General features: G+C 38.1%; 2 protein-coding genes and 1 pseudogene across 2 annotated transcripts in view; 1 reads left to right on the top strand and 2 right to left on the bottom strand.

The window, feature by feature from the left end:
* Positions 1 to 27105, top strand: part of LOC144665657 (CUB and sushi domain-containing protein 3-like) — a 546049-nt gene that overhangs the window by 511800 nt on the left and 7144 nt on the right. The gene's annotated exons all lie outside the window — the stretch shown is intronic.
* Positions 1002 to 6523, bottom strand: LOC144665812 (uncharacterized). The gene is made up of 2 exons (XM_078527113.1): positions 5792 to 6523; positions 1002 to 1986 (listed from the first exon to the last, which is right to left on the bottom strand). Exons 1-2 carry the CDS (start codon positions 5970 to 5972, stop codon positions 1865 to 1867), a joined length of 303 nt encoding a protein of 100 aa, XP_078383239.1. The 5' UTR covers positions 5973 to 6523; the 3' UTR covers positions 1002 to 1864.
* Positions 3110 to 5050, bottom strand: LOC144666565 (uncharacterized; annotated as a pseudogene).

Raw genomic sequence — 27105 nt, 5'->3', positions numbered from 1 at the left:
CGGCTAGCCGGGCTGAAAATTTTCCATGTAATCGCGTTCACCGGGCCAGCCCGGCTAAGCGGGCCAGCATTAAATTTCTCTTCCGAGCACAATATCCGACTAAAAAATCAATGCTACTCCTTCTAAATAGGATGTAGAGGTAAGGTAACCTATTTAGCTGCATAAGTGCAAAAAATTAACCACCAAATTGCCGGGAAAAGGTGATCAAGATCATTCGTGCTCTGATCATTCATGCTGAAACCGGGCTGAAAGTCATCTCGGCAAACCGGGCCAGCCCGGCTAACCGGGCTCATGTAATACCGAGCTGAAAGTCATCTCGGCAAACCGAGCCAGCCCGGCTAACCGGGCCAGCCCGGCTCATGTAATCAGGCCCTTAAAAACACAATTTCGAACTATTCAAAACCAGATTAACGTGCGTCACACGACAGGCAAAATGTTTCAGATGAATTTTTTATCGAAAATGAGACCAAGCAACCTTTTGAAATCGAAGACGTTTAAAGCCGTGACATTATGCATGCAGGCCGTGATAAAATTTAATTAAAATAAAATTCAGGTATATTTCAGTAAACAAACCATGCCGTTAAGACGCCGGAAATCCAACTCACGCATACTTTACCCCATGACTCACGCAAACCTCCGACTTACGTGCTACTACAGTCATTCCTTTCTAAACATTTCTTATTGAGCACCACCGTACCTTTCTACCCAAAAAACTCATGAAACCGCCCGGTTTTAACCTGTTTTAACCTTTCAAAAATTAGAGCGTTCGAAACTAAATAAGATCCTTTAAGTGCCACTGTCAGAGAAAGTGTTCCAGGTGATGAAAGTCGGGTCAACCGATTTTGATGAAACTTGCTGCAGAAGTTGGACTTGATGAGATATTCCAAAAGCCATTTTGGTTTGGTTTTCTGACTTTTACTTTAAAAGTTCTGGGGGTGGTCCCAAATGGAGGCTCCAGATCATCAAAAATCTTGTATTTGAAGGGGTAAGTTTGGACTTGTATAAAACGAAAACCATTTAACTTATTGACTAACTATTTGTATGCTGTTTTTCTACTATAAAGGCTCTTTCATATGATATGTGTTGTTTTGGCATAGAGGGTTCTGGCAGTGTGGGGTCCAGCACTAATATTGACTAAATTTTGATGAAAAAAACACTACTCAAAATTGCCAAATTTTAGATGTTCATAATTTTTAACTGCCTTAGTGTATAAAAAAGATACTTACATCAGGAGTTACCCCAATGTTAGTAGAATGAAAATCAACTGAGAAAAATTTGGGCCATGCAAGTTTTTAGTGCTTCAAAGACCCATTTTGAAGTACACCCTCACCTAATTTGCATAATGTCAACACCAATAGTTTAACACGCAAACTCAATATATTTATATTTAAACACTTCAATTTGCCCTGGTGAGGCTTACGTTCCTAAGATATTTATACAATAAGTATTGTGGTTGGGTTTACACTACTGTAGACTCTTGAATTGCCTAAGAATTAGAAAATTTAGTACTGACAAAATCAATCTAACTTGTGCTATTAAAAAGTTAAAATGCATACGATAAAGCAAGTCAGTAATAAGTATTCCTGGAGAGTGTACAATACTAATACATAATGTTCTTCCAAAAAATCTTTGCTTACTTTACCAACTTACCTAAAAAAGTGTATAAATATAAACAGTTGGAAGCCAAACTTCCATCTTTCTCAAAATCCTGCGACTACAATCAGTTCATGGACAAATCGTATTTTCTGATAATCGGCTCCCCCTACATTTCTTTACATGGATCTATGTGAATAGTCTCTGATATAACGAATAAGCTTTCTATATTCGCTCAGTTCTTTGTCGTTTTTGCTGCGCGTCTTGGCATTTAGGGTTGTTTATCCTCCATTTTGGATGTGGTGGCGGGAGAACTGGGTCGAGAGTAGCCTGACTGGAACGAGTACACGCGACCTCCAGCAATTTGATATCTTTGTTTTCCTGTTCGAAAATCTATATTGTCAAATAAAACGTCAATAAAACAATTAAATATGCCTTTGCCATCTTGGCAAATATACAGATTTTCATATTTTAATCAGCCTGATAGTTTGATTCCTTGCCCAAAATAAAATAAAAGACCTACAAAATGTTGTCTGGCTATTGTTAGTGAACATTTGACCAACTTCTGCAGACGGTGAGGCCACTTTCACCAACAGTTGTTCCCTAAAGCGTGCAACAATTATGTTAATACTAAAACTCGCTATGCTAAAGAAAGAGGCAGTGTCTGCCTGAAAACTGAGTATGAGGGTGGGGGTTCGGTGAATTTTAATGGCAGGAGGCTATCTTCAAATCCTCCTGCATCTTTCACCCCCTTATTCGCTCTCTTTATTGACTATTCAATATGCGTGCATACGTCTTGTGCCCCGTGCCTCTTCACCTGTATAAAAAACTAGTGGCCTTCCCCCTCTTTGCGCTATCAACCCTTTTTATGATCAAATTACGGAACGTTGGCTGCGCAAACTTGTCTTCATTTTTGTGCATTCTCTAGGGTATTTGTGTCATATATTTTAAGACCGAAAGGGAAGGAACTATCGCTTTATGTACAGTTATAACCCGGGGGGGGGGGACTCGCATATGAAAGTGACGGGGATGCCCGTTGTCTAGCTTAGGGGTGTAAATTTCGGATTTTTGGTCTCGTTTAGGGTGTTCCGGGCAAAACGCCAATTTTTTTAGCCATAATGGTCTCGTTTAGGGTTATACACGAAGAAATATACAAATATAAAATTCTATTCTTAGGTTTTTGGTATCTTTTAGGGGTCAACGAAAGGTTGAGCCACTCCCAGATTGGTCTCTTTTAGGGGTTCTTTTTAAAATTTCCGACGAGCATCCCGGTCCGTTTCATATAGGAGTCCCCCTCCCCCCCCGGAGTTATATTGTTATAACACTGATTTCTGTATCTATAACTTTCTTGTAAGTCGCTCATTTACACTGGCACTGGCAGAATTTAACTAGCTCAAACACAGCGGTAATAAATGGAGCTTTACGAGTGGCTGGGCCATCAATGTCCACTAGCACTCCAAATGAATCTCACATAGCTTTAAGCTGGGTACATAACTTAAACTTTCGTAACGCATGGTCAAGTTTGTTCCCCGAAAAGTTCAAAAAGATTAATTTTTTCGTACATCAGAGGATGTTGAAGATGAATTTGTTTCTGTGCTTCTTCTATCAAATCCTGAAGAAGTTCTTCCCTTTCGATCGCTGCATCTTCACAGGCAGTGTCTTCCACGCTTACTTCTTGACCTTTTTGTAACGCCGCCAGTCGGGAAAAATACCCTTTGATAGTTTGAACTTCAAGCCACTCGGATCTCGCGAACTTTCTCTTCAGATCCTCTGCGACGTCATCTGGCTTTGCTTTTAGTTTGCTTTTGGTACCTTCATTAAACACACGTGTGAGGTACTCCTTAACTTCCCCTGAAATTTGTACAGGAGGCTTCTGCTTCTTTAGAGCCCATCCCTGGCAAGCATGCTCGTCTGTTGTAGCATCACAGTGATAGTGACTGTCACCAATCTTCTGACTTTTTCCCTTGATAGAGGTTGTTGTAGCGGCCCACTCTCTTCGTACGGTGTCGTAAACAGATTCAATCTCGGGAAGCATGACGTGGCATCCAATATCCATATGCTCATCAGCATCTTCAAGAGTGCTAAAAGTCAAAATGCATGAAGGCTCCAAACAGGAATATGTACTCGTGAGATCACTCTTACAAGCTTTGGACTTTGTTGTGCCCTTTTTTTGCTTCGGCCTAGTAACTTCGTGGCTCCACTCGCCTGCCCTCTCTAGCCCAGAAACATCCTGTTTACTTTGAAAGTCTTCAATCATCATGCCCTCGCCAACGCCGTGTGCCTGCCAGACTCGTATACCTCTTCTATAAGAGAAGTCATAATATTTAGTAATGCCCGTGATCTTGTTGTTTTTAACGGCCTTTGACATTTTAGTTTTGTCGATTTTGCAAACTGTCACCCGAGTGCCTGCACTACCTGGTGGAGATTCTAATCCTTTTTTCACATCTTCTGCCGTTTGTACGTTATTGTTTTCTGCTACGTAATTTCTCATACGCTGCTTGAATGGCGCGATTTTGCGGTCACAGAGATCCTTTCCTGCTTGAGGATCCGAAAAATCGTAACGTATGACCTCTACACCTGTTCGCTTGCTTGAAGAGTTAATACTGTTGTCAAAAGAGAGGTGCTATGGTAGCAGCCCGCATTATCACTGCGTAACACAGCTTTTGACACAGTTGGGTGTGTTTCCTTTACGGTAACAAGGACTTATTCGATTATACATGTCACGGAAAACCAATCTTGCTTGCAATCATCAAAGGCAGCCACATATGTATGAATCACATGCTCGCCGTTGCCTTCAGCTTGGCAGTCAGGGTGACCTGAATTGTGAATCACGGCAGAAAAATGCCAACTCAGGCCACGTTTCGCGAACCATTGAGATTGGGTTTCTCTAAATTTCATGGGTAGTAGCTTCATCGCCCAGTGGTTTATGACAATAATTGTTTTCTCGTCAAGTTGGCTTAATGCATCTTGCTTTGCTTGGTCTTGATGGAATGCCCTAAGCAGATGAGTTTTCCAGGCCTCAATGTCGCTAACCGCATGTTCAAACTCCCACTTTGCCCTTTCTTGCTGGTCTTTTGTAAGTTCTAACTCTTTGCTCTCAAGTTTCTTTTGTATATCTTTCAGAACGTTCTTTATGTTCTGGCAGTCTGAGCATGACATGTCATGGCTGTGGTCACAAGGAGAGGGAAATTCCGCTTTCTTTGGATCTGATAATGCAAAAACTGTGCAGTGGTCAGCACAACATTCCCCTCGTCCCAAGTGACTCTTGAATTCACCTTTGAGATATTGTCTGCCTGCAGTTAGAGCTAATTTTAATTCTTCATTTTATTTCTATTTTTGTTATATGTTTTAGTTGTATAGTTTGTTTTGTTTTTATTGTTACCTTCAGATTTTAGCATTTAGTTTCATTTGTTTATGTTATTTGATCACAAAATTGCAACCGAAACCAGGAAGTTGAAATCGACATTCCAGAAATCATTTTCATTAGATACAATGATCAAATCTATGACGAAAGTCAAACATAAGTTAAACTAGTTTGAGATCTTTCAAATCTCAATTTTTAAGGATTTATGGATTCCTTAATTCATTCAACAATCTTCGAAGCCGGGCAGTCAACTGTAACACGCGCGTGACTAAAATGACCTTCGGTGTCACGAAACGAAGAAAACCGTACTTTTAATTTTCATTGAGAGGTTTAAAGTTAAAAGCGAATCTGGAAGTAATGTGTAGTGTAGCAATGTCATGCGTAAATGTTTCTTATAATGGTTCTGTCCATAGATGGTTGTCGTGTTTGAAAGCAATCTGTCATCACACTTACTACCATGTTTGTCTCGTTTACTGTACATTACATCATTAAACATGCAAACAAAGTGCATTTATTGCAGATTAGCTCAGATTTAATCTTAAAAAAGTTATTTTTCAAGTCTTTTTTTGTTTCTGTTTTTTTTTGTTTGTTTGTTTTGTTTTGTTCTGTGCTTGTTTGCTTTGTAGAGGGCTATTTCGTGTTGCACAACCGGCGTAATTTGAAAATTTATCATACGAATTTATATTATTCCTGTAACCAGATATTTAAAGCCTGCATGCCATAACACTCGACAGTCAACGCATGACCACATGCAGCAAAAACATATTTGCAACTCAAACTTTGTTTATTTTTGCCACGAATTGCAGTAATTGCATGATTATTTTAATACCTTACCGCTACTTTTCGATGTAGGACGTCCTCTACTCCCGGAAGCGCCAGAACCTCCGTACTTCTCTTTGAGCCACGAGCTCATGTCACGCTTACAGTGTTGTAATGGAACCATAGAGCTGTCGTGGGCAGCCCATTCTACAGCACCGCAGGGATCTTCCTCCCCTCCAAACGAGCAAAATGCCATTGTACTATTCTGTGACTAATCGTTCAGGCTGGATAAAATAATTTCCAACAAGTTGTTTTTCTCTGGGGAGAAGACTGGGAACCGCTTATGACCCAGTTCTCTTCTTTACACGTCCAAGATGGAAGTCAGACTGAAATTTGTTTTTGTCGAATTTTATATCAATGTGATTTTAAACCAGTTTAATATTTGATAATCCGGTTCTGTCTTTCACATGTAACAAAATCCATGAAAAGGACACGCGTTTTACCAGGTAAGAAAACACGGACATGGTTTCAGCTTAAAGTATAATGATAATATAAATATAAAGATTTGAGCTGCCGTGCAACGAGAAGTCAGTTGAAAAATATCTATAGAAGACCACTTCTGGCAAAAAGGTACTGATAGAACTACTCAACTGCTTCAAAAAGCAATTCACAATTGAATCGGAGTGAAATGGAATGCTGTAAATAAATACTAGACAAAAAGATTTATTGTATACATTTTAAACTTTTTTAGTTGCAGTTACATTAGTTTTGTCAGTACTGAATTTTCTAATTCTTTGGCAATTCAAATGTCTACGGTAGTGTTCACTCAACAAAATTACTCATTAATTGTACAGATTTCCAAGGAAAATATGCCACACCAAGGCAAACTGAAGTGTTTAAATATAAATATATTGAGTTTGAGTGTTAAACTATTGGTGTGGACATTATGCAAATTAGGTGATGGTGTACTTCAAAATGGGTCTTTGAAGCACTAAAAACTTGCATGGCCCAAATTTTTCTCAGTTGATTTTCATTCTAGTAACATTGGGGTAACTCCTGATATAAGTATCTATTATATACACTAAGGCAGTTAAAAATTATGAACATTTAAAATTTGGCAATTTTGAGTAGTGTTTTTTTCATCAAAATTTAGTCAATATTAGTGCTGGACCCCACACTGCCAGAACCCTCTATGCCAAAACAACACATATCATATGAAAGAGCCTTTATAGTAGACAAATAGCATACAAATAGTTAGTCAATAAGTTGAATGGTTTTCGTTTTATACAATTTCAAACTTACCCCTTCAAATACAAGATTTTTGATGATCTGGAGCCTCCATTTGGGACCACCCCCAGAACTTTTAAAGTAAAAGTCAGAAAACCAAACCCAAATGGCTTTTGGAATATCTCATCAAGGCCAACTTCTGCAGCAAGTTTCATCAAAATCGGTTGACCCGACTTTCATCACCTGGAACACTTTCTCTGACAGTGGCACTTAAACTCTTTCTTGTCACGCACGGCCATTTACCGGTCCTTTTGGACCGGTAGCGCGAAAATTCCTAGAAAATTTGCCTTACTTCCGTTTTCCTCCAAATTTGGAGAACAGGAAGCTGATATGATTAGCCAATTACAGAGCGATTTTGGGCCAACACATTTGAATGTGCCTTACATGAAGAAAAATTGAGGTAAATGATCTTTTATTTTGCTTCGCACATGTTTGTGTCTGTTTGCGATATGAGCACATGTTGCTCAAAATGCGACAAAAAACCGTTCGGATCGCCGTTTTATTACGTTTAGAAACTCGCCTTTATCATAAACAATTTGTCCTTTGTCGAATTTGGGAATGTAAAGCTCAATTTCTTTGATAATCACTCGTTTTGTAGAGATTATGCAGCCTGAGTAGCCGCACGTAACTTGAGCTCTGATAAGTCGTTGCCATGGAAACTGAAATGCGATCCTTCTGTTTACGTAAGAAAAAAAATTAATAATTAATTCCCTGTTTGGAATTTTTTTATCCGGTTTTCGGCACCAATTTTGTCTTAGAATACGGAAAATGATTACTTGGACCTTAAAATTTACCCAGTGGAGCGTTTTTGCACTATTTCAGTTTTACTGATTTTTTGTGATTCAGAATTTTTTTTTGAAACGTTTTAAGTATCCATGAAGGAGATTATATTTTTTCTAGAAAGCATATTTTGTGCCCTTTCAATTGAGATATTGGAGACTTTATAGCTGTAAATACTTTTGGAGTTATTAAATAAAACGTGCGACACGGTCAATTTTGCATTATTTTTGATGTGACAACAATCTGTTTATTAATAGAGACAAACAAGATACAGCCGTTTACCAGCACTCTTTAAAACTCCTGAAACCCTTCAAAATCAGGCAAAATAAACTTTTGAAATAACCTTTATCAATGTTTCTTATTTTTTATTCAGTTCTATAAACTGCCTTTCATACACTACTGCCAAACAAAAATTTCAATTTCCTCAAAGTTTCAAGACAAAAGAATAAAAAATATTTCGTGCACAATGTAATTTGATTAAGCCAATATTATCACGTCTAAAAATACTTCAAGCAGTTCAGTGAAAACCCGTTTTTTTTTTCTTATCAAAGAAAACCACTTTCAAATAATCAATACATGAAAATAACAATAAGTTCAGAAGGAAGAAAGGAACCTTTCTAATAATTTCTCAAACTCATTAATAATTCATGACGTTATAAGCCAACCAGAGCGCCCCATTCGGGTCAGGTGGATGAGTTGGAAACTCAATGAAACACCAGTTGAAAATCACTAGTGTTTCATCACGTTTTCATCACTAGTGTTTCATCACGTTTTCATCACTAGTGAAAAAATTGTTCTTAATCTGCATATTCATATATTACTCAAACACAGCTTTACATGAATCATTAATTTTTAATAAACAATGACCAGGAAAAACATTTCAAATTACAAACTGACAAGCCTAAGTCATTTGAAATTAAAGTTTACAGTACATTTCTTAAAGTCGCCAAAACAGACTGGCATAGTATCCATATCCACATTCTGAGAAACTTTTTCTACCTTCCGTGACACGGACTCACTGCTGGAATCGACACTAATTGTCGCACTTACTAGCTAGCCTAGTGTAAGCGGCTGAACTTTGTGCAATTCATACTCTTTAAAAACTCCACCAACCTCGAGTATTGGAACATTGACACTTCGCACTCGTTGCCAATCCTCAAAAATCCCTATTGCCCACTTATTTTTATATCTGGTAGACTTCGGTACTGCTCTCTCTACGCAAAGTTCTTCTTCCTCGATTGTTTTCGGAGAGCGAAACCTTCCTTCGGCCATGGCAAAAACAATATGTAAATCCCTTCAAGTTCACAACGCTTTTAGAATACAAATTTGGTGCAACACGAAACTTTTGGATAATTAAAAACAAAAGCTCACAAATACAATGAATGCCGACTGAATACAACAAATCACACATACAAGGCATTTTAAAGAAAAATGGGAAAAAAATACGACACTGCATAATTTTGTATTGTTTCTTTAGAGAAGTCATTTCAAAAACTCGTGCATCGTGTTTCATCACGATTTCCAAACACGAGAAAACAGATGAAAGCACGAGGCCGCTTCGGCCGAGTGCTTTCATCTGTTTTCTCGTGTTTGGAAATCGTGATGAAACACTCGCACTCGTTTTTGAAATAGCCGTGATATTATGCATCCAATCCGCGATAAAATTTATTTTCAACAAAATCCAATTAAATCTCGTTATTCAAAGTTTTCATTTTGAAGTCCATTTCTTTCAGTTGATAGCTTTATCCAACTTGTGAAAATTCCATTCAAGTTCCTACTAATACTGTACATTCACAATGTTTTGCTCAGGTCTTCAGAAGCGTCTTACTAACCAAATCTAAAATAATTCCAAAACATGCTGTACAAACATTCTACTCTTTGTGACAAACGACTTGACGACCAATTGTTCAGAAATGAAAATCGACACAGTTCTTGCTAAATAAAAAAAGTTTTACGGCGGAGTCAGGCTCAAAAAATATACCGCAAGATCACACCTCCATTCACAGTCAGAAACTAGCAAACCGTCTGGTTTGCTAAAATAAAAAACACTGCGTGACATCAATGACGTTACCTTTTTCATTTACAAAAATAACTTCAACTTGTCAAAGTAAGCGCAGTTTCACAATGGTGAATATTAGTACTTTGCCCTTGAGCTTTTTTCTCTGTCCTTTCGCCGAAGCAAAAAAACACAACCTGATTACACATTAACCCAAAAGTCGACCCAGTGTGCCTGCAACGATTTCCTGTCAAAACTAAAATGAAAACCATTGCGGTATGCGTCACCCGTAGCGGTTTTGTAGCAACCCCAGGCTATCCCCGTCTTTTTTGGCCGACAGGAGACTATCGTCTAGGACGCCCAAAGGGTAAATTATAAATCGGCCACGCCCGATTAATTAGAAGACATTCTTTTTCGAAAATTGTACGAGTGTTGAAACTTGGTTACAAGTCGAGCCATGCAAGAGGAGGAGTCATTATGGTAGTAGTCCGGGAGCTAGGAGCACAGAAATGATGTTTTGCACTTCAAGAGTACTGAAAAGGTTTGACAACGGATTTCAATAGATTAAAACCTCCTCTTTCACGCTAGGTAGTTTGTGGTTTCAAATTGTGGTATACGTTTTGAGTTATAGCTATGTTTTTGTCAGTCGGTACAGGTCAAAAAAGGTCTCACATGAGAACGAGGCTGAAATTGCCACTCAATCTATTCGTAGAAACTTATTCAATAAGAAAATAAATGTTATCCAGATAACTGATAGGACTCTATAAAAGTCGATTTTATGAAAAGCACCACGGCTTGCAAAGAAATCACGTGATATTTGATCTCATTTTGTGTGACGTGTCACAGCATTCTCATTCTCTGATACATAGGAACAGAAACTTTTCGCTCATGTTCACCTGCAAACCAGTTACTCTTTCAATTTGCACTTTCCTAACTGAAGAAAGGCAATATTTTTAAAATTCATCACTTGCAAAAGTTAAAAATTTGGTTAAAGCCGTTAAAGTGGCGCCTTTTATTGGAAGCCTCGCTTTGGTGCTAAACGGAAAACGAAAAGTGATAATAGACTTGGTTAGGAAAAAAATATTTGATAATTTTTTTCCTAACAGAAAATATATAAAAACAGTTGTTGTCGATCGGTTACAGAAGAAAATAAAGTTAGAGATCGAAATTGGTGCTTAAAAAAATTGTAAGATTTTAATATAACTTGTTCTCCATTTCGTTCGTTGATGACATCAAGAATGTTACAAATTGCAAGTAACAACTAGTCACATTTTCCTCGAGATTTTTTCCAAAACTTTGAGAAGAAGATCTACTTTATGATACAAAAATGTTCATTATAGCAATTTTCCCCCGTGAATGTTTTGATGTGCCGAGCGTTTGCCTGGGACCGTGTTTAGTGACGTGTAGCCTCAGTTTCAGCTTTTTGACATAATTCTTCGTTTCAATCACGACGTTCCTGACCACTTTTCAGGCACCAATACAGTGAGTAGATTGTAGCCAGCCATTATCATTCTGGGATAAATTTTCCATCATTTTATATTATTTTCTGACTTGGAGTCTGAAATAGTGACGTTTATGATGCAATGTTGAGGATATGAAAAAAAAAGGATATAATGCTGTCATACGCCGTCAAAAACCATCGAAAATATCAAGAACAAAAACAACAATGCAAAAGTTGACAAGATATTTCAGAATAAGTCTTAAAAAAGTTATTGTGCCGAAAATTACTGTCAATTGTGGCTTTCGGCACGTCATTGGGTTGCCCAAAACACACCCTTACCTTGTAAAACAAACTAAGGACTACCTGACTAAAGGAAGATAATTTTGATGTGTCTTACTAAATCAAGAACCTAAGTGGAAGATTGAATGACGTTTGTTGAAGAGACTTGCTATTATGTTTCTTTCTTTCTGTTTCTTTTGTTTCACAACATGTTAGTCAGCCTTGCTTGGAAAGAGATTAAGGCAGAAGCTCCTCCAGCAAAGTCCGTTCTCGGGTCTACCGTTACCCTGCTGCTTTCTACAACCATCCTAAGATTTCTTGATAAGCCTGCGTTAATACGTATGAGTTTCCAAGTATTTTGCTTTCCATTATCAACATCAAAGTTTGTAGAATCGCATCCCAGGAGAGACAAAGCATGAACTTTTCACAACTGTTTACCAAACATTGATGAAACAATTTTGTGTACTTGAGTGTATTTTGTTTGAATTTTAAACACCGTCCCGAACGTCAGCTCTTGGCAGCCAATTTCCTTGCATAATAAGTACCAGTACATTAAGGCTACATTATTTATTCAGTATCTGGCGATCGAATGAAAGCTCTCGCATTATCTTTCGCATCATCTTTGGCATCATCTTTGGCGTGTGATAGAACGCTTCTGACGGCTTTCTCGTTGTTTGAATCTAATGGTCTCATTAATTATGGGCTTTCTCTTTTTCCGAGAAACTGCAAATTTCTATTTTTACACTCAGTAGCAATAACAAGGTTCCTGTTTTTAATACATTTTAAGAATCGGATTGGGAGGACACGAGATTAGTCCTGTTTTCCGGTTTTAAAATATATATACAGTAAAAACCCGCGGGTAAAAACCTAACAGTTAAGAACCTGTTAGGCAAAAATTTGGAAATTAGACCCCATTTGTATAAGAACCTATTTGGCCTCAAATTTGGAAACACGTTGCTATTTTCTAAAATTGATTACAAATGTTTTTTGAAAGTTTGGACAAAGCATAACTGTGCGTATAAAGTTATATAATGTCACATTCTAAATCGCTAGTGCTTATTACATAAGCACTTATGTGGTATGCAAATTTTATACAAGGAATAGGCCGAATATCACTAAACGTTAAGCATTAAAGAAAGTTTTCTTTAGAAAATAAGAACTTAATAAGAACCTGTATAGCCTAAAATAATTTGTGTTACTACCATTTATAGAAGAACCCGTTTCGGCTAACCTGGGAAAAATTAGGCTATTACTCACAGGTATTTCCCTGTATTTAACTTAAGGAAGTGATGTATGTGGGCCACTAATATCAATTTCAATGTTTTTTTCCTCTCTTCTTTTGCTCTGCATCTTTGCCGGACGGATATTGTCCAATAACGATCAAAGACAATGTTCTCCCCGCACTATTTTACTTCTTTAAGTGAGAGGTAACACTATTGAAGTGCTTTGAGGCAAGCGTACCAAATGTTATTACTTCGGACGATTGGGGGCTTAAAGTAAGCCATAACGCCAACCAAGTAAGAGCTTAGTTTTGCTGGTCATATTGGAAGGCTTGGTTATACCTTCCTCTAACCTCCCCCCGGGCCCCTCCCAACCACCACCACTGCGCCTCACAAAAAAGGGAAGTGAATCGTTTTTTTTTTTTTTTTTTTTTTTGCGATCATTGCATTATATTCTGGCCGCGAGAAAGCCTACACAAGGTTTCTATTACACACCAAACATGATTCGAAAGATGGTGTGAGCGCTGCAATCTTGCGAGACACTGCGGTACTTTAAACACTTGTGTGCTGCCCAGTTAGGAGCTCGATTCGTGAGAAAACAACACTTTCTGGTCCCTCAGTAAAGCTCTAAAAAGATGCCATGCCGGCTCTTCCTGTTGAATTCTGTGGGGCGACTTGAATTGCAAATGAAGGCGCTGACTGGTCAGCACAGACGTGTTTTATTACTTCTGTATTTAAGTGGGAAAGTTGCCATAAGACTTGAAAAATTGTTGTGGATTATATTTCCCTCCTTCTATATGCATTTCCTGGTGCTTTGAACTCTCTTACTGTAACTGGAAACCGAAATGCTCAGACAGTTTTACGCAGAATCAAAAACTAAGATCGTTTAGGGCGGTTAGAGAAAGCGGCAGAGGTAGACGAGAGAGCAGCACACAAACCAAAGCTTTGATTAAAAGAATGTATTTATCCCGCAAAAGAGCTGTTTTTACGTACGGCGAATGCGCTATGCTATGTCCGTTTACTGTAAAAAAAAGAACATTACAGTATTCAGACTTACGTTTGAATATATCAACCTACGGCTACTAAAGAACTTTCCATAACCTTTTGGGCATGGTTAGAAAAAGTAATACAAAATGGTGCACTGTACGGGGGACCACGAGTGCCGAAACAGAAATAGAATGACTGTTTCATTAAGTGAATATTTGTGACCTGGTATTTACGATATTCTAGGCGTCATTACGACCGTTTTTAACTTTCATACGAGACAAGTTTTAACAAAAACTAAGGTGGAAACTTTCTAATTCTTCTTCTTTAAATTGGGTTTGATAGGTCTTGTCAGAACTGACATAGTTTAACGTAATATTTATTTTCTACGCTACAATTGGCAGAACCTGTATGTATTTTAAATATTTTCTTGTGGGTAAATTTCATTAAACATCGCTTCTTTCCTTACCAAGTTTTTATATTATTTTTTCTTTTTCCATTGACATGAAAGCGAGGCTTCAGTAAAAATGCGCTACTTTAACGCCTTTGGACAAGGTTTTTATTTCAGCAAGTGATGAATAATAAAAATATTGCCTTTCTTTAGTGCGAAAAGAGCAAATTGAAAGAGCAAACGATTTGCAGATGATCGTGAGCCGGAAAAGTTTCTGTTGCTATGTAACAAAACGAGATCAAATATCATATTATTTCTTTGCAAGCCGTGGTGCTTTTCATAAAATCGACTTTCATAGAGTCCTATCAGTTATCTGGATAACATTTATTTTCTTATTGAATAAGTTTCTACGAATAGATCGAGTGGCAATTTCAGCCTCGTTCTCATGTGAGACCTTTTTTGACCTGTACCGACTGACAAAAACATAGCTATAACTCAAAACGTATACCACAATTTGAAACCACAAACTACCTAGCGAGAAAGAGGAGGTTTTAATCTTTTGAAATCCGTTGTCAAACCTTTTCAGTACTCTTGAAGTGCAAAACATCATTTCTGTGCTCCTAGCTCCCGGACTATAGATCTTATAGATAAGTTTCAGAATCGAAAGTTCGTACGTATTTCTAAAAGTGTCCCATTTAGCGCGGTGAAGGACTTCAGTAGATAACATTGTCTTTTGATAGGTTAAAAATCATGATGATCCTTTCCGCTCAGCAATTTAACCCTTCAGATGCGTCAAAGTCGTCTTGACGACTCGTGCTCCCTCAGACGGTTATACCGTACGTGACGGACGGGATTATGACTTTGTAGTATAAATTTAAAAGAACTTGCTTAGGTAAAAAACCTACACTTCTTAATGAGGCTTAGTTTATTTGCAAAGTTCTTCTTTAGGTTATTGATCTGTGGAGACCATCTCAGTTTGTCATCTATGTCAACGCCCAGGAGTCGGCTATGTCCCTCTTAGCAGTATCGGAGGAAGGGGCCAAGTGATAGATTCTTTGCGAATAAGCATACATTCCGACTTTTTGGGGTGGGGAGTTAGCTTGCTGGTAGTGCACCAGGCGTATAATTATTTAAGTGATTGACTAAGGGCAGCTGAGACTTCCTCAATACTGTATCCAATACAGTAAAGAGTAGTGTCGTCTGCGTACATATACACGGCGGCTGACTGTACACGAGACTCGAGACACGAGATCGCTTGTATACAGGACGAACAACGTGGGTCCCAGAACACTTCCTTGTGGAACACCAGATGCCACAAGGCTGTAGCTAGATCTCTGCCCGTTCAGGACCGTGTACTGTGATCTGGACGTTAGATAACTCGTTAACCATGCTAATAGGGGGCTGCGCATACTATATATGCACTGGAGCTTTGACAATAGAATTTCGTGATTAACGCAGTCAATTGCTTTCTTGAAATAAAAAAAAGCTACGCCCACCACTAGGCCGGAGTCCACGGCTTGCCTCCAGGTTTCCGTTAGATGCACGAGGAGGAGTTCGGTGGAATGTCCCTTGCGGTGCGCCCATTGGTTATCCGTTACTAGGTGGTTAGCGTTGAACACGTGGTCCACGATTATGTCATTGACGCATGACTCCATAATCTTACTGGCTACACTAAGCGTCGTCCTTCTTGTCACTCCATTTCTATCGCATAGTCCAGCCTTTTCTGGCCACTGTCTTGCTAAACGCAATTGCGTGACTTTATTTAATTGGATCTTTAATTTGCTGCAATATTTGCAGCATCCGTAACCATTTTACCGAAAATTACCGCTTCAGTCTCCCCAAACAACACATCGTCGGATTTTTGGCAAAGTGTTACTAAGTAAAGAACGCAGAATCACACAGAACTCAAAATATACACATTTTTCTACTATCAGTGACAATTTTAGCGTAACTTTATTTTCATATTTTTCAGCAATCAAATAATTCTTGTATATTTCTGATTTTTGGGGAAAATTCAGATGGAGAAACGACGTACGGTTTTGGCTAGGACATAATCAGATAATCGGCGATAAATTAATATTTACTTGCATACTCAACAATGACAATTAAGTTTGGCGCGAACAGAGATTAAAGATAGGAACTGAAATCAATATGGTTGGACATCATGTGCCTTCAAATTGAATTAATTTTATTTGAGATACTCGGTAGGGGGAGGGACTGACTTGTCCCCAGTCGTCTCTCAGTCTCGCCTATTAATATTAATGTGAGAAGCGCGGGGAGCCCGACGGATGATTCCCTCCGTTTTTAGTTTGGTCCAGTTTCCCTGGACACAGGAGAGACAGAACAAACGACTGGGGACGAGTCAGGGGGGGGGGGGGGGATCAAAGAAAGAAACAATGCAAAGTAACTAAACTTAAAAACAAAGCCTTCCCAATGATACGCGTTTTGATTATAAAACTAATGAAAGTGTAAGTGATCCGATAGGAGCTTTCAAATTGCTTGTGCGCTCTTTGTCATAGTGTAACAGAGTGACATAACACACTTCACCACTCCGTTAATTTGAACCAGATTGCTAACCGTAATGATTTTTATACCTAATCGTACCTTTTTGGTACGCTTCAGCATATCAGGCGAGATTGGTCGAGCCATGTTTCGTATTTTGTCGAGACGCAGTTCAGCCAAAATACCCATGGCGAGACCAAACGAGCCTGATATGCCACCGAAGCGTACCTAAAAGGTACGATTAGGTATTTACCGTACCCAAATTCAGCCAAAAATCCGGTCATATTTATCGCTCTGTTGAAGCCATGCTTGCCTGAGGTACGTACTGCAAATTCTGTTGACCTGCTTGTATTTTGGTCTTCAACACTTTTAACAAGTTCCCCTTCTGCCTTTTTTCTACTCCTTTGTTTAGTGTTTCACTTTCTAAATTTTCTAAATCTAAATTTAGCGGAAAATGTGGAAATTCCGACTCCATTGTTTCAGTCTGAATGTCTCAGTATTCGTTGGCAGAAATCTCGCAGTTGGCGAGCGCGCTCAAGCGGGAAGGTTTTCTCCTTTTACGACCGCTAAACACCAGCTAAATTAAAATTACGAGGTTCTGTTTTATTGGTAAAACCTTTTTCAAATCATCATACGGTAACACTACTTTACTTCAAAGTGACCAAGATATCGTGGCAAATCAGGTCCGTGACTTGATATCGTAGGATATCAGGACGACGTGGCTTATGTAACGCACTTAAAAAACAATATAATGCTAAGAATTTAGATATGAAATTTGTGCTAGATCTGGTACAAGAAGGGACCGTAGATTAAAAGAAAAGAAAGAAATTATGTGAATTTATCATTTAAGGTGGCTCAGAATAGTTTACACCTTTCATTAGTGTTGGCATTCTATTGCATCTATCCCTTGTGAAAAAGGTTCACTGTAAACCAGTAAAGCATTAATATGTAGAAAGAATCACATCCAAATACGTCAAAGTGCTTTCTCATGGCAACGGCAATAGAGGTAAAACATAATCAACTTTTGAGTGATGAACGCTAATAGCCACTAATTTTGGCTTGGAAGCAGCTTCAGTGTGTTCTTTGGTTAAAACTATTCAAATTAGTTGTGAAAGTTAATCCTCAACATTATGTGTGTAGTTAAGATAGAAAGCCAAAGACGAGCATGCTTAAACCATTACAAGATCTTACAAGCTCAGATCAACTGCAGTACCCGGATTTATAGCAATAAGGTTCTCGAAAAAGGTAGAAAACCTCGCCTTAAAAGTAAATTACATTTTTTTTAAGATGCTCGATTTTTTTCTGCCTTAGTAGAGATTTGTAAACATTTGAATATTTCCTGAGGTCCACTGTATGGCTTTGTTTATGACTGTTACAACTATATTTATTTCATATATTTTTGTTTTGTTAAAAAAATCAGTTTTTCTACTGTGACGAGTATTTTTGATTTGTCTGTCTATGTTTACAATCGATGCAGATTACAACTTTCAAATCCTATCTAGGCATTTTCCGGCCGCGGTGAAATTACTAACATAAGCCTTTCAAACTTCGGGGAGGACTTCTATTGGAATTGGGGATTATTTTCGGATAGATAATTGCGTTTTAAATACTTTGGGTTAATTTTAATTTGGTCGGGATACTGTCTCCGAAAATGTGTTAGTACATATAGGAATACCACATAATAAAACTCTCAAAACATAGCAATATGAACCCAAAATCATGTCCTCCAGCCATAAAGCAAACATTACAGGTCTATAAGTTCTGTGATAGTGTAAAATACCAAACAAGTTCTCCAAATGGGGCTTACAACTGCGGAAAAGTTATATCTTTCATTTTTAAGAGCTACAACTAAATTTATATGTCCATGAACTTGTATTTTTAAGAGCTTATTATATATTTCGTCTGGGATTTTGGTGGGTGGGGGACGTTTTTAGGAAGTGCTCATTTTGTAGAGAGGTGGGGGAGAGGCTCTGATTATATATGTATTATTAATGATTTTTGGTGGACAGCAGTTGCGGCCATATCACAGTCATCATTATCACAGTCATCATCATTTTATAAGCGGTAAAAAATATATCTTATCGAAAAAAGTATATTTTGAATTTCTGATCTGTTAGTATGGAAAAGTATTTATTTGTGTTTTACTGAGGGAGTGGGGAATAAAATTGCGCGATGGGGTAGAGAGATGCGGGAAACTAAAATATTCGAGCAAACTTCTCAAGGTGGCCGATAAGGGCATTTTTAATATTCTTTGAAAACCAGAAGCTCGCTTGGACAATGTACAAAAATGCAAACAACAATCACAGGGCTAGAGTCATGCTCAGGCATACAAAATACTAACATGGGACAACATATTAAATCAATGGAAAGGCCGGGATCGTGTACCTAAAACGGTGATATAACAATAGCAAGATATACAGTTTTCCACGGCGGCGAAATGCGTAACTGAAGACTGCCCGGTTGGTGACCGAATTGGCATCATAAGAACAGAGTCTAGATCCCCGGGGTCTAGATAGGGGTGGTATAGATTGTTATTTACAGTTCAGTCAACACTCAGGCTATTTCTCTGCTATCAGTTATAAGTTAAGTTATTTCTCACCTATCTTTATCTCTGATGTTTCATAGTTAATTCAACTGGATCGGTTAATTTCAAAACGTTGTATTTTTAAACAGTGCCAAGGTTATTAACTGAATGGTGTTCGATATCTTTCAAGATATCCGAAGAACGTTCATATATATGCTTCCGATCTCTTCCGTGAAATCACAAACATTACTCAGTACATTACAACGACCTTACGACTACCACTGCCAACTTCCAAAGACCTCTGACAAATTTGGCGATTTACTGAAGGTCAAAATCGCTTCGTTGCAGTGCATGCGCGAGAAGTGCTTTTTAAAATCCGGTTTTTAGCAATAGCGGAAGTATTTAAAATAGACTAATGGGAATAGTCGGCTCGGTTTCCGTCCTATTTCGAGTTGGTTGTCCTCCTTCCCCATGTGTGGTCTGAGGCAAGGAATGCGGGCTCACAAAACGGATGGAAGAAGAGCCAGTAAAAATGGTCTAAGTGACCGGGTTGCTTGAAAGGCGATTAATACTAACTCAGGATTAAATTTAATCGAGGATTCAATTTCTCTTGTATAATGGTGTTTTTAAAGCTTATGTTTTGTGGAGTTTGAGACCCTGCAGTCGAGGCAATTCAAAAACTGGTGGACTTAAAATATAAACAAAAACCTCGCCAAAACGTTAAAAAGTCCAGTGGTAGATCCAGACCTTCAGGTAAGTGGGGGGGGGGCCCGATCAACCAGACTCCAGGAATAAGAGGGGGGGGGGCGCTCTCGAAAAATGAAGACCTTATAGCATCATGAGGGTAGGGGTAGGGGCACCACTGGGCGGAAATCTAAACAGAGGATTCGACTTCTAAAACTATTGAAAAGCACGGAGTGGTTGCAAGTAAGTATGACTTAATGTGAAAAGTTGCACCTCTAGTACTTGAAAAGTAACAAAACAAATAGAATTGTGAATCGACTTTCATCGCGGCCAGAGTTCTGTAACTGCCTACTTTAGCGTTTCCACGTTATGAGCAGCACTGGAATGTTCTTCGTGGCCTTAAAATTCAGCAAGAATACCACAAACTCTGACAGGGCTTTTCTGCCATTTTTAGTGCCTACCGGGAAGATTAGATTGTTTGTTCTCTGAGCATTAGCTGCAAAGTTAACCTGTTATATATTTCATTCGTGAACTTTTCTACTGTCCGCTTACAGGAGGTTATTTTGCCCAATCGGACTTAAATAAAAAGGACTGTCCGCTACGGCTCATTGCCGGAGCAAAACAGAGAGAGTTTTGGTAGATAAAGGGGAAATTTTCAACAGCCTGTAGAAATACCGGAGATCACATTTGTTGGGATAAAACGTTATTAGTTTTGGGCTTTGTTGCTGTGCTACTACCTGACTACTAGTATCGGGGGTGGAAGCGGAATCATGAATCATGAATCGTAGCTGTAAAATTAGTAGGAATCGCGAATCTTAGTGTTTAAAACTTGGGAATCATGAATAACAAGATATGACTAAAAGAATCATGAATAACAAATTCGATACTAGTAGCCGTCAATATACTACACTTTTACTGGTAGTCACAATGCCAATAACTGCAATCAACCAATCATATCGCTTCATTTCCGGCCCAATATTGTCGAAGTATGTCTTAAATGATCCCGCAAATGTTAATGGATTACAACAATAAAAATAAAATAAATAAAATTCACTCACATGAAATCCCTCTTCCACATTTTATTGGTTGCACATTCTTTTCCGACTGAAACACCCGGTGGTTCAGCGGTCAGAATCCTGTGCTTTTTATCCTCTAACCTTTCGCTGTTTAATATGTTTGCAGCTTCTACAACCGCTATTTCAAACAAATCCAGGTTATATCGTTCTATCAGCTTCACTTTATATTAAAATGGTATTCCAATTCCACACTAGCGTTCATTTGCTGATTCAGAACATTTTAGCCAAAGAAAAAGCAAATTGGATGCAAATACGGCTGTGCGCATCGAAGCATGACTATGTGGAACACGATTTACAAAATCGTGAACTGTTATGCAACATTTAATTGTTTTAACTGTACTGGTTGTTGGGAATTTCAAAAACATTCAAATAAACCGATGATGATGATGATGATGATGATGATGATGATAATGATGATGGTATGATGATGATGATGATGATGATGATGATGATGATGGTATGATGATGATGATGATGATAATGATGATGGTATGATGATGATGATAATGATGATGGTATGATGATGATGATGATGATGATGATGGTATGATAATGATGATGATGATGACGATGATGATGATGATGATGATGATAAAAAACAGTAAGACATTTCTTAGTCTTGATACTCTTTTGATGCACTTTCTCTATTATTCGCAGAAAAGTATGTTTATATTTTAGCTGTACGTCGTGTTGAATAAGTATTTTTCGGCGCTCGACACTTAAAAACGGCACTGCCAGTTTTTCTTTTTTGGAATGTTTGAAATTTCAGCCCAGGGGATTATCCTCCGAAATGCCAGCCGCTGAAGGCGTTTATTTACTAAACATTTACCAAATGTTAGCTTAACTATTATTATTTTTTTCCCCAGCAATTAGTTAATTCTTGTATATTTCTGATTTTTGAGGAAAGTTCGAATGCCAATATTCTTGTATCCAGAAACGAGGTATGCAGAAATGATTTTGGCTAGGATACACTCGACAATAAATAGTATCAATTATGTTTCGCGCGAACAGAGTTTACGCAACAAATCAATCTGGTTAGACACCATGTGCCTTCAAATTGATTAAAAATTAACGACTCTATAAATTATCTGTCTTAAATATGATAATTTCCCAATGATACGCGTTTTGACCATCAAACAAATAAAAGCGTTCTAGTTTTATAATCCAGTAAAAACTCAAATTTCTCCTGCACTCCTCGCCAATAATTTCTTCAGCAGAGTATACACAAAGCAATGACATAACACACTTAACTACTCAGGAAATTGACTCTACATTGTTTTTTATTAGTTCACTAATAGTAATGATTTCATTGGACTTTTAGCGCTGGGAGCTTATTGCATTTTGGGAGCCTCAAAATTCAACGGGCCGCTTATTCATTTTCTTGCTTTTTCAATATCTGAAATGTCAAATAAAAGATAAATAATTTGACCGAAAGAAATCGCACCTAGCATGAAAATAACAGCGGAAAAACTTAGACGATCAGTTCGTTTGTAACGTGGATATGATGTGAACAGTTCAGAAGGAAGATAAACTACGAATGATCTTAATGTGCTCTAATGGCACTGTAATTAAATGTTAATTAGTGGCGCTTTAAATATCGTCTATGGGGCGCTTATCAATAAAAACAAGTTCATGGTAGTGGAGGGGTTTGAGAGGGGGAGGGTCTTGTTAGAACGTGCTTATTGGAAGAAGGGCGCTAAATAGAATCATCACGGTATAAGTCTTGTTAACCTTGGTCCGCCTCAAAAGTAAAGACTATTAGATTACCGCCATTATGCCACATACATTTTGGAGTAATCTGGAAAAGTTAGGCTATTGGCTAATTTTATCCTTCCTCGGCAGCCAGGTGAGAATCAAAGATATTTGTGCAATAAATTAAAATGCAGTCGCAATTCACTCCTTTTTTGAAGTTCAGTTTTTTTCTTTTTTCTGGAACTTGGCGCTTTCCCTTAGTTAAGTTTCTTTTAAAAACAACAAGTTTCGAATTCAATTGTCATCTACCCTAACAGTGTTTGTGTTATATATCACATTTTTAGTAACGTTTGGTTGGCCGTGGTTATTTAAGTTCATACAAAACACCTACCTATGTCAGGTAAAAAAAAAGACACGCCACGATAGTAAACATTATAAAGTTTAGAGGCAAGACATTTTCTAGAAAAAAAATATATATTTCAACTGTCTGATTTAACACAACTTTGATTGAAAGTAGAAATTTGTGAGCTTGAGTCCTAGAAGCACCTGCACTCATTGAAGGGTCGACATTGGAGCCTGATTGTTTAATAACTGTAAAAAAAGAAGGCGCCGCGTGTATAATATAACGTACTTTACAAACAATGCTAAGAATTTAGATATGAAATTTGTGCTAGATCTGCACAATCCAAGAAGGGACCGTAGATTAAAAAGAAAAGAAAGAAAATATGTGAATTTATTATTTTAGATGACTCACAATAGTTTACACCTTTCATTAATGTTGGCATTCTATTGCATCTAGCCCTAACAGTGGTTTTCCGTTGACGCAAGTACTCTAGCTGAGTCGTGTTCGTCAAGATTCTGCTAAGTCTCGCCTTCAGGTCACAAATATTATTTTCGTGGTAAAAACGTACACGAACAAGAAGTATCATGCTAATCTTTAACACTAACTACATGGTGGATGTTAACAAATATGATTTAAATAATTATAGGATTACTTAACAACAGCCTATAAAAAGTATAGCCAATTGTGATAATAGCTTAGTGAGCTCACTAAGAGAATAGTTATCGGCATAGATTGATAAAAAAAAAAAACACGCAAGTCTGTACTCAGGAAGCCTGCCATTCTCGTCAGGGGGGGGGGGGGCACAGTGACAGTTATGGAACGAGGAACGTAGGGTGAAAGCGCGCGCGGGGAGACGTTACATTAATCCTTGTATCCGTTCTGTAACAAACTGTTCAACGAAAAGCCAACCCAGGGTGAATCTCTCTAACCACGTGTCAAACTGCGGTACCACAGCTGGCCCTACGTGCCTGAGCCGACAATTATCAATCTATGTAGACTTATTGTCTATACAATATTTGCAAACAGCAAAAGTCCAGCGTCCGGGGTGAAACAGTAAAAGTTCGATATTTGCGTTTAAAGTTTCGACCATGAAATAAAACGAATAACATGAGCAAAAGGTGTTTCCGACCCGACAAGCGTTCACAACTAAGTTGTATGTACTAAGGCTTGCTTTTCTAAAATAAATTAACATACAGCAAAAATAATAAACTTACCAACGGAAGGATAGAGCCAGGCGTGAAACAACCTCGTTTGGTCGTTTTTATTTGTAGGCGCGCGACAGTTACATGTACGCGCGTACCTTGTTGCGTTCGACGAAGGAGAGCGCAAGCCTAATTTTGTTTTTGTGTCCTGTCTGTTTTGAGTTGGTATGCCTGTGTACTGTTATGCGGAATGAATCGAGCCGCATTGCACGTGCAGATGTAAGGACACACATTTAGCCCCCGCTCTTGATTTTTGCAGTGGCAAATCTCGGCCGGGAAACTGGTAGCCACAGATGGCCTCACTTTCATGCAAAACAAGATGGCGTCCCAAACTGAGGTCAGAAAATTTTATTTTGCTTTAAAAAAAGGGCTAAAAACGTGTGGCCAAAATTGTAATTTTGCCGGAAATGTCATGGAGAACATTAGAGGGTTATCATCCAAGGTGGCGGAGTTGTCGTTAGCCACTGAACGTCCTAAAAAGAGTGGAAATCGAGTAAGTTGATGCGTAGTTTTGTACGGAGTTCGTTCGTAGGTAAACCAGCGTGTCTTTCTGCAATTATATGTTGCATTAAACTACAAATTGTTAGAATTGCATGCATCGAGAGTGGGTATAATACGGATCAAAATTGTTTTATCACTTCTTTGAATTTGTGATATATCGTTATTCTTAGAAACATTAGACATTTTGACGGGGAAATCGTTGTATAATTATTGAATGTTACATGCGTGTAGTGGATTACTGTCTGAATTATGTCTGTATTTTAAAGTACTTTGTGGAATTTTAAATCGAAGTGAAACTATTTCCAGAAGTTTGTGGAAGTTTAAATCTCGTTTAGTGCCAAACAATAACAAGTCAAGTGAAATAAATAATTATTTTTGTGTACACAATATTTCATTCATTCTATGTTCTTTTGGCTCGTCACACAATCTTTCCCGCACTTATCCTCCTCGCGTTTAGTGAGGTATAAGCATACTACTAGTAGGCCGACCATATGCCAATGCCTGCTTACCTTGGGTTTATTTTACCTATAGGTCGAAAGCATTCCCCTAATCTCTGATTACTACTAGTTTAAATAATCGCACTGTGAGCGCGCGCAGCCTGGATCGCATACAGTTACGCAAGAGAAAAAAAGAGGGAGTTCTTTGTACTTTGAAATTTGTATGTTTTAAAGTTTTTTTTTTTTTTTTATTATTAGAAGCAAAGGAATAGTTTTATCGCTTTGGGCGCCATTTTTTAATATTAAAACCAAGTAGTATTGGAACTGTCTAGGTTTTAATATTTTGCATGGCTTTTATGCGTTTATGTAAGTGGCAGATGTAGACCACATCCACAACGAACAAATGAATGGCAGGTCGACCAGAAACTATGTAACAGTTACATGATCATCTGAGAGACCAAACCAGACAAATGAATGCAGGGAGTAGAGGCTACATCCTGTTGGCTGTATGACTATTGGCTTTGATTAAATTTCTATTTAAAAAGTCCAGTGTCCTGGGTGAAACAGTAAAAGTTTGTTATTTACAATTAAAGTTTCGACGATGAAATAAAACTGAAGTGAATTTTATTTGGAGGCTTTTTAGACTGAAAAATATTCTTATAAATGAAGTGAATGTTTTGTAAAATCAAATTTGGTTTCCAATAATAATAGAAAGAATGGCAATGTGTAGGAAGGTTAACGGGCCACGAGGCACCTTCCCAGATCCATCCCACCTGATTTTTACAAGTTAGCAAGGAAACCTCAGGGTCTCCTCGTTGAACCGAGGTACTGGTGCAATTAGTCTACATAGATTGACAATTTGTCGGCTCAGGCACGCGGGGCCAGCTGTGGTACCGCAGTTTGACACGTGGTTAGAGAGATTCACCCTGGGTTGGCGTTTTGTTGAACAGTTCCTTACAGAACGGATGCAAAGATTAATGTAACGTCTCCCCTCGTTACCCCTCGGATGAACTCTAACGGGTCTGTCACTGTGCACCTGACGAGAATGGCAGGCTTCCTGAGTGCAGACTTGCGTGTTTTTTTCTTATCAATCTATGCCGATAACTATTCTCTTAGTGAGCTCACTAAGCTATTATCACAATTAACTGTGCTTTTTATAGGCTGTTGTTAAATAATCCTAGAATTATTTAAATCACATTTGTTAACATCCACCATGTAGTTAGTGTTAAAGATTAGCATGATACTTCTTGTTCGTGTACGTTTTTACCACGAAAATAATATTTGTGTCTTGAAGGCGAGACTTAGCAGATTCTCGACGAACACGACTCAGCTAGAGTACTTGCGTCAACGGAAAACCACTGTTATGGTACTTTCAAGAACATTGTTTCGGAAGAATCGTCGAAGAAGACATACTGGGAATCACTCCGAAGAAAAACAAAAAACGGAAACTTCACCTTAACAAATCCCACTAAATCAAACGCCATCCCCGTATAAAATACATCTAAAATCAAATTTCATTCTCGTATAAAAAATGAAACAGATTAACTCGATTAGACCTATTTCTTTAGGGCGGTAGGTAATTTTAATATTAGAACACTTAAAGTGCCTAATATTAATTACAATAATAAAACTTGGATATTTTGAAACCCTTGTTTTAATATGAAAGGATGCAATAGAAGTGTCTTGGCTTTAATACCAAACACGGGGAAATAAATGAAACAAATATTTACTGTAAACCAGTAAAGCATTAGTAAGTAGAAAGAATCAAATCCAAATACGTCAAAATGCTTTCCCATGGCAACGGCAATAGAGGTCAAACATAATCTACTTTTGAGCGGTGAACACTAATAGCAACGAATTGTGGCTTCGAAGCATCTTCAGTGTGTTTTTGGTAAAACCTTGTCAATTTTGTTGTGAAGAAAGGTCATCATCAACGTTATGAGTGTAGCTACGATAGAATGCCATAGACAGGCATGCTTAAACCATTACAAGATCTTACCAGCTATCTTAAATAGATCAGCTGTACCCGGATTTATAGCAACAAGGTTCT

This window comes from Oculina patagonica, chromosome 9, assembly GCF_052425735.1.
Source record: "Oculina patagonica isolate OP01 chromosome 9, crgOcupat, whole genome shotgun sequence".
NCBI classification, from domain to species: Eukaryota; Metazoa; Cnidaria; class Anthozoa; order Scleractinia; family Oculinidae; genus Oculina; species Oculina patagonica.
This window is presented reverse-complemented; position numbering and strand designations above follow the sequence as displayed.

What these genes read in the sequence shown, in the direction of transcription:
- LOC144665812 (XM_078527113.1), bottom strand. Translation starts at nt 5,972, where the DNA reads ATGGCATTTTGCTCGTTTGGAGGGGAGGAAGATCCCTGCGGTGCTGTA. An exon ending in TCCTACATCGAAAAGTAGCG is followed by an intron (nt 1,987 to 5,791) that starts GTAAGGTATTAA and finishes TTGACAATATAG; the next exon opens with ATTTTCGAACAGGAAAACAA.